The sequence below is a fragment of the Humulus lupulus genome, chromosome 6 (assembly GCF_963169125.1).
Source record: "Humulus lupulus chromosome 6, drHumLupu1.1, whole genome shotgun sequence".
NCBI classification, from domain to species: domain Eukaryota; kingdom Viridiplantae; phylum Streptophyta; class Magnoliopsida; order Rosales; family Cannabaceae; genus Humulus; species Humulus lupulus.
Genome location: NC_084798.1, coordinates 189,088,191 through 189,096,554, shown reverse-complemented (window position 1 = coordinate 189,096,554; position 8,364 = coordinate 189,088,191). Strand labels below are relative to the sequence as shown.

Genomic DNA, 8,364 nt, shown 5'->3' with positions numbered 1-8,364 from the left:
CACTACAGTCTTCCCCTATATTTGTATGTAGGGTAGGTATAGTTTTTATTAGGTCAATTTGACAACATTTTTTTTTATTCCTATAGTGATTATTAAAAAAGTATAGTTGTAACTTATAATAATACCAAGTTCGTCAACCAGTAGAAAGCTTGAGACTGCATTGCGCACATTTTTATTGAGAGAGCAGAGAGGGGTCTTCTCATTTCTTTATTTATTTAGATCTTTGTAGGCATGAAATTATAATGCAAAGAAGCTCAAAAATATTTTATATTGAGCAGAATTTGAGAAATGTTGTGGCTTATTATAGCGACACATTTTAATTGTCGGCATTGGTCTCGAATTAACTGTCGACGTTGGGGTCAATAGCGACAGTCAAAAGCAACAATGACAGTTATTAGCTGTCGACGTTGGTCTCTATGCCTACAGTTTTTAACTGTCTGCGTAGAATCCTGCTAAGCAATTACAACAGTCAACAGAGTTGACTGTCGTTGTTGGGTATCGAAAAAGCCCAATTTTGTAGTAGTATTAAAAAAAAGTTCACTACTAGCATTAAGCTATATTACATCTTCATATCATCTGCCTATAAATTGATTGCAAAGGTAACCACTATCCAATTAATATGATAAAGTTATATATATAAATATTTATTATTCTATATTTGTAATAACTCCTAGTCATAAGAATTTATAGTACTACTTTGGCAAGAATAGACTCACATAATAATAAGTTATACTTTTTTTTAAGTCTCATTTAAAAAAAATAAGAAGTAATAATTATCTACAAAAAAATGTAAAAAGTATACATTGAAATAAAAAATTTATCTAAAATTATTTTTGAGAATGATTTTATTATTCAAAGTTGTTTTCAAATATTGAATTTGCAAGAATGTAATAAATAGACAACATGGATATATTCTTAATTATTGAAATCAATTACATCTCTATTAAATTATAACTTTTTTATAGTAATAAAATTAAGGGAAAAGTGTCGGTAAGGTAGTATTTTTTTTTCTACTGGTACAACACATCCTTTAAATTGGGATGTAAAGGTGTTTTTTTTTTTTTTTTTCTTCGTGACCGTGTTGATTGTAGATATAATGTATTTCTTTGCACATTTTTTAAAAATTTCAAATAATTTACCGTATCAGAACAAAGTAAAAAAAATTCATTTTCTATGCGTATAAAAAAAAACATACATGCAACAAGTTGTTTGAACTATATTTTTGACACTATAAATTATTCAGAATTTTTTAAAAATTTATAAGAAGTAATTTATAACTACAATAAACTCTCTCGTAACAAAAATTGAGATAAAAAAATCCTATATACCCGTTTAATTGGGCGTGCTGTACCTGTAGGGGAAAAATTACTACCTTATACCATAGACTTTCCCTAAAATTAGTTTGAGCTATTAATTAATGCACTACTATTATAATAACTAATAATATTACTGGCTGTAATTATTATCATTATCATTATTATTATCATCAAAACAGTACGAACAAAGCTTAGTGGTCTCTGAGTGGCACAGACGTAGCAGTACTATTTATTAATTTAAAAGGAAAATATGACAGAATTAACTATAAGTAGTGCTCATTACTCAATCATCTCTAAAAAGCGACAGTTTTAAGGACATAATGATTTATAATAACAATAGCAAGAATAATAATTTAATATAGTGAATACAGACTAGTATATGTACAAAAACTTTAACATTTATATTTATATCTTAGTCCTAAAAGAACTGCAGCTATCTCGTAATGCTGTCTCACTTAATTGTAGCTAGTTTTCCCCTTAATTATTTTATCTGTTTTTGTTTTTTGGAGTTTTTTTTTCTTCATATTTAATTGTGAATTGGAGATTTTCTCCTAGCTGGAGAATAGTCCATCTCAGCTAGGTCTCCAACCTCAGGATATGGCTCGTTCTGATCTGGGTGTTGATCATGATCATCAGATGTAGTCTTTAACGAATTAACATGACTTGAATATTGACCATTCTTTCCATTCATCTTCTCATTCTGTAAATGGATAAGATATATATAATTAAATATATGAAAAATATGTACATATTGGAGGTTGCTAAACTAATCATCATACTTAGTTTTTTTAATTAGTATTATGTATTTATACATAACAATATATTTAAACCAACCTTAGAAGTGGTGGTAGTGGTAGTAGTAGTAGAGGGTGGTGTCACACTAGTAATGAAAAGTTTTCTACAATTTCCTGCATGGTCCGTAAAAATGAGAAATTAATTCACCACTTAACTTCATTAGTATATAGCATTCATGATATATATGATATGAACTTGATGATGAATACTGTAATAATGCTCAACAAGTTGCTTCTTGAGTTATTACTTGCTTTTAATTTTCTGGGTTTTTTTTTATATTTAAGAAAAAACACTAAGAAAATAAAAACTTTGCACTGTGGAAAAATGGGTAAATATTAATTAATGCATGTTAGATTAAGTCGTAACTAGGACAAAAACTGTTTGATTCTCAAGAGGGTACATATTGGTAAGTGGGGTTTGATTCAGTTTTCTGAAACCCATGTTCTTATGATCTTATGAGACTAATTTAAAGAACTAGCTAGCTAGGTCAGGTAGTAAGTGTACTAGTGAAGAGAAATAAAACCTAGCTATTAAAAGACCTAACTAAATAAGAGAATAGCTAATAAAAATAATGGGTTATAAGTGGTGTCTGGATCTGTGCCTCCTAGGCCCATAATAATCTTCATGAATGCTTGGTGACCAATGGTGTGATGATGATGATTTCTTGGAGACTCTAGAGGAAGTAGTAGTAGTAGTAACTCTTTTCTTCATGGTAGTAGTACCTGAACATTCTCCATCTTTGCATATAACATTAGCCTCTTCATCACTACTATTCTTTTCAGCTTTGCTTGAAGTCATTTCCTTCTCCTATTATTAGGAAGAAAAAAAGAAAGAAAAGAGTAAGAGATTATTAATATGAATGTAAAAAGAGATTGAAAATGAAAAAAAGAAGAAAGAAATCAAGATTTGTATACATATACTCACATGACGAATTATTGGTTTATGTTCTTTAACTCCAAGCAGTGATGGCATGAAGTGCCATTTTCCCAAACGAATCCCTGAAAATAAATATATGACCTAATTAAGTATTATACACAACCAAATCATCATATATATGCATGCCAATAATACCAATATATACATATATCTGCATACCTTGAGCTTGCTCCGAAAGTATAAGAGACAAAAGAAGAAGAGAGACTGTGAGAGATGGCCTCATTTTGCTAGGTGATCAAGAGGTATGAAGATTGAACTAAGAAATTCTATGGGAAAAGATAGACTATTTTGTGGGGGAAGGGTTTTGGATTCTTAGTGTCTCTGCTAGCTCGGAAAATTGAGGAGTAGTAGCTAGTAGTAGTGGTGTGGCCTGAGATTTTAAGTTTTAAAATGGTTTATGAGCTATATATATAGCTAAAAGGAAGGCTTTCTTGCATATATAATATATTTATATATACATTATATATATGGGTGAGAGAAAGGGGTGGGGTTGGGTGGGGGTCCACATTTGGTTTTCCAACATGAACTAGAAAAATGGGATTTTTCTTCCACTTACTTTTGTTTTTCCTTTGTCTATAATCCTTGTAGTGTAAAATAATATAAAGGAAAAGAGACATCACCCATAATTCAATCATCGGCTGCTAATTAGGTTTTGAGTTTCAAAAGTTAATTTGAGGGGACCATGATCGTAATTCCAATATAGACATAATTAAATATCTTTATATATATATATATATATGCTAATTGATTGATGTTTAATTAGCCCCTATTTTACCTGAAAAGTAAGAACAAAATATTCAATATATAAACACACTTACATTTAACTTGCCATCCCTTCTTGCACTTACTAAAATCTTTTTCTAATTTTTGTCTTATTATTGATCATCCCAATGACCTTTGGTCTTCTCCAATGTATCTACCATGTGCTTGTTCAATTTGTAGAACCAACTTCCTTTATATAGCTATGGACACCTAATTCCAATTTACTCATTGCAAGGATTTATATCTGTCCATCTATATATAAATATATATACACTATAAGATGAGACAATTGATTTGCCAAGTCATGTTTAATATGTATAGTCAACTGCCTTTGCCTTTTGATTTTTGAAATCAAATCATGTGGCTCTATACATGTCATTTTCATACGTCACTTGGCTACCTATGGTTGATAATGGGAGGTATTGGGAGTTTTGTGTAAACACATTTATAGTTTATTTTAGTTGTATCTTTATTTTTAGGATTTACACATTTATAGATTCCTAATAAATCTAATTTTGAATATGAAAAAAAATTGAATATGACAATACAGTTATTAGAATAATGATTATATTTTTATTTTGGATTGTTAGTTTGGTGAATTATTTATAATTTTAGTTAAAAACACTTTGAATAAAATCGAGTTTATGGTATATTTGAACCATTTGATAAAACACAGGTTCCGAAAACTAATTTGTCAAAACATAGGGTCTTATTAGACTATGGTGTCTCACGTGGAATAAGTGTAAGAATATTGAACCATTAATAAAAACATGTGTAACTCCACTAATTACCAATTTATTTTTAGATGGAACCTCATGATTCTTGTCATGATATCACGAGCCAATTTCCTAGCAACAACATCTTATTAATAATTTTGCATACAACTTAGAACACAATAAACAATTAAAGAATATAGTAAGCATACCTGATTCAGCTATGGAGAAAACATGAATTGTTAGTGCAATACTAAACAACTAAGCCTTCCTCCCTATGACCTCTATTTCTAAAGCAGATTATCAGACTACAGAACAGCGATGAGACTATTCATATATATAGAATTAGGGATGAGACTTAGCTTATATTAATCTAGTTGGACTTGACCTCCTCATCAAATACTTCAGTTAACTAGAAAGTCCACACTTCTGCCTCAACTAGACTACTATAGATACTAAGCCCATAAACAAGAGATCACTAAAATTAAATGGACTAGATCAGCAAATAACTATTTATCAACTCATATTTTATAAAACATGAAAATAAATAATGTAAGCCCAAATAAAAGTCTAACATTCTCCCACTTGGGCTACATTAATTTTGTAATACACACATATATATATATATTAAACTAATTTTATTTAAAAAAATGACTCATGGGTTGAGTAACAAGAAAAAATATAGTGGCCACTTTTAAAAAATAATAGTTATTTGATAGTATCTAAAACAACCGATCTAATTTAATCCTTGATATTGAACTATGATTATCAATTTACTTTCCAATCAACAAAAAACATTCATAATCACAAATACCAAAGTATTAAATCAACATGGTCAATAAGTTTAGTAGTGTGGTAAGAGATTATGTCCAACATGCGATCAATTATATAACATAATCTCTTTATCAGTCCTCATTTCACTGATACCATGATGCCTAATAAATAAGCCAGTGAAATAAACAAAGCACTGCTTAATAAATAAGTCAGTGTTATATCATTAACAGTGCATAAAACAATATGATATTCACGTCATTAAGTAAATAAACTTAAATGACGATAACAACAATATTATGAACTACATGCTATCAACTCAACATTTTCGAGAATATAACAAAACATAAATGAAAGCATAACTATTCATTGATCAAAAGAAATAAAAACAAACAAACTTTGTAGTTCGTAAGTTCAATAAAGAAAACTCCCACTAACCAAAAAGATCAAAGGATTCTAAAATGCCCATATCAACATGTTTATTAAATAATGACGCACTTAATCCTTTGGTTAGAGGATCTGCCAACATCAATTCTGTCTGCAATTCTCTATAATAACATCTCCTTTCTTGACTAGGTCTCTGATAGTAAGATACTTGATCTCCATATGCTTCGAAGCACCACTGATCTTATTATTCTTGGCAAAGAAAACAACATCACTATTATCACAATACATCAGCATAGGCAAGGAAATAGAATCAACTACTCGTATCTCTATAATCAGATTCTTTAGCCAAACAACTTGCAAGGAAGCCCCATAACAAGCTACAAACTCATCATACATAGTAGATGAAGTAATCAAATTCTGTTTTACACTTTTCCAAGAAATAGCTGCGCTAGCCAAAGTGAAAATATATCCAGAAGTTGACTTTAAATCATCCACAGAACCACAAAAATCAGAATCCGAATAACCAACAACTCGGAGATTCTCAACTTGCTTATAAACAAGCATAAAATTCTTAGTTCTCTGTAAATATCTCAAAAATTTCTTTGCAACAACCTAATGATCATGCCCGAGATCAGACAAATATCGTCCAAGAACATTGACCACAAAAACAATATCAGGTCTAGTGCAAACCTGAGCATACATCAGACTCCCTACCACACTTGCATAAGGGACGTTTGTCATTTTGTAACGCCCTACTTCCTTAGAGCCGTTACTTAGTGAGTTTTAAGACAAAACAGTGTGCAAAGATCTCGCTAACCGAGGTTTTTGAAACGAAAGTGTGACTAATTAATAGTTAAGGCTGTAATCTTAGAAAAATGCGTTGTTTCAATAAAACTCCTAATATTAAACATTGGGATCCCAAAATAAGGTTTGAAAACTATTTACATCTTTAAAATGAGTTCACAGTTGGTAAATCATAAAAATCATAGATTATTACAGCCATTTTCAAATAAACCCCCAACCAAAGCAGTCGGGCAGGCCAAACATGTACGCGTCGCTTCACGCTCTCCGTACTCATGGTTGGTTGACTCAGTCATTGCCCTACCTGCAACACAGAGCACCCGTGAGCCGAAGCCCAGCAAGAAAACTCATGCAGAACATAACATATGCAATGCATACAGTTTATCATAACAGATAATCCTCAAATAAACAAGTCAACCATTAGACTAAGCAAACACGGCCATGCCGCCCCAGAGACCTTACCAAAGCCCTGGGGTATCGGTTCTCACCGCGAGGATAACTCATGTATCCCTTGGGTCCCACCCTGAATATAGCATCCCATGTGCTAGGTGTTACTTTCGGCCCACGGCCGCCCCGGCCTACGCCGTACTCGGCCCTTGCCGTTCATTTCATCATAATCACACATATAATATAACACAACAACATGCAATCAAATATTAATTCATTTAAGTCTGCACCCTAACATGTGATGCAATATAGGGCCACGCCCCGCAATCATACTATGGGCCCACGCCCTATCCTACGGGTGTTATAGTTTTCTTACCTGAATTCCGAGCCTCCTGATGCACTAAAGCCGCGAGCACGGTCCTCAAGCACGAGCCTCACCAACAACCTAGTCACAACACACAAGAAACATCCCTCAATACTAATCAACCCAAAACCACTTCCCGGGACCAATCCCGCACTCTCGGGACCTCTAAAACCTTAAAACAACACCCCGGAGACATCCCCCGAACCCTCGGAGCAAAGGCCTAAAATTGCCTAAAAAATGATGCCCTGAATTTAGCCTTGTGCCGCGGCACCACATCCTTGTGCCGCGGCACCCATCAGTCAGAGGCTCCCTCGCCGCGGCACGAAAAACCTGTGTCGCGGCACGCCTTCGCAGACCCAGAATTCTGGGTTTTCTCCTGCGTTTTCTCCGAGCTAAAACCTTCCCAATTCATACCAAACCAATACCCAAACCCCAAAATCAAATCCAAACTTCATATGACCCATCTAGCAACCCATAAACATCATCAAAGCAATCAAACACACAATCAAATCCCCAAAATCCACATCCTTGATTTCAATTTCAGAAAATTAAAAACCCAAAGTTCAAACTTAAACCATGCTCAAATCTCTTAACCCATAACATAATCAAGCCTTAAATGTGTATAAATTCCTTACCTCAAGTAGAGAATCCCATCCCAAGCTCCCTTGATTCATCTCTTAAGTCTCCAAATTTCAGCTCCTTCTTCTTCTTCTTGCCCTAACTTTCCTTCTCTTTGGTTTTTCTTCTCTTTAGTTTTTATCAAAACCAATCAATGCCAAGCCCCAAACCGTGTACCCCCTATAACCCAGCTGCCATAAATCAATTTCCCAGCCAAATGACCATTTTACCCTTCCTTGCCTAACCTTTCCCAACTAAACCTCAAGGGCACTTAAGTCCTTTTACTTCTATTTCATTTCTACCATTTTCTACCTAGAACTTGTTACTCTCAGCAGTAACTAATGGTTACCCAGGTTACTAAATCTCCAATAACCATTACCCGCTAAATCTTAACTTAACCATAAAATTCCCGAGGTACCCCTAGGCTCCTCCCGAGCCGGGTATAGAAATCCCGTTGTGACTCTTAAGTTAAATTGCTCTCTAGGACCGTCTCGGCACGTGCATCACAAAATAA

At 33.2% G+C, this 8,364-nt stretch overlaps 2 protein-coding genes across 2 annotated transcripts; both read right to left on the bottom strand.

Moving 5' to 3' along the window:
- Positions 1-1,522: 1,522 nt before the first annotated feature.
- Positions 1,523-3,446, bottom strand: LOC133784359 (uncharacterized). The gene is made up of 5 exons (XM_062223735.1): positions 3,207-3,446; positions 3,036-3,109; positions 2,834-2,918; positions 2,151-2,224; positions 1,523-2,016 (listed from the first exon to the last, which is right to left on the bottom strand). The coding sequence occupies exons 1-5, from the start codon at positions 3,268-3,270 to the stop codon at positions 1,843-1,845; spliced, it is 471 nt and encodes a 156-aa protein (XP_062079719.1). The 5' UTR covers positions 3,271-3,446; the 3' UTR covers positions 1,523-1,842.
- Positions 3,447-5,821: 2,375 nt separating this feature from the next.
- LOC133785764 (secreted RxLR effector protein 161-like) lies at positions 5,822-6,421 on the bottom strand. The gene is made up of 2 exons (XM_062224981.1): positions 6,371-6,421; positions 5,822-6,259 (listed from the first exon to the last, which is right to left on the bottom strand). The coding sequence occupies exons 1-2, from the start codon at positions 6,419-6,421 to the stop codon at positions 5,822-5,824; spliced, it is 489 nt and encodes a 162-aa protein (XP_062080965.1).
- Between the last annotated feature and the right edge of the window lie 1,943 nt (positions 6,422-8,364).

Coding starts and splice junctions, on each gene's coding strand:
- LOC133784359 (XM_062223735.1), bottom strand. CDS start 3,270: ATGAGGCCATCTCTCACAGTCTCTCTTCTTCTTTTGTCTCTTATACTT. Junction 3,110..3,206: donor ACTTTCGGAGCAAGCTCAAG/GTATGCAGATAT, acceptor ATTTATTTTCAG/GGATTCGTTTGGGAAAATGG. Junction 2,225..2,833: donor CAAAGATGGAGAATGTTCAG/GTACTACTACCA, acceptor CGGACCATGCAG/GAAATTGTAGAAAACTTTTC.
- LOC133785764 (XM_062224981.1), bottom strand. CDS start 6,421: ATGACAAACGTCCCTTATGCAAGTGTGGTAGGGAGTCTGATGTATGCT. Junction 6,260..6,370: donor GGAGTCTGATGTATGCTCAG/GTTTGCACTAGA, acceptor AGATATTTACAG/AGAACTAAGAATTTTATGCT.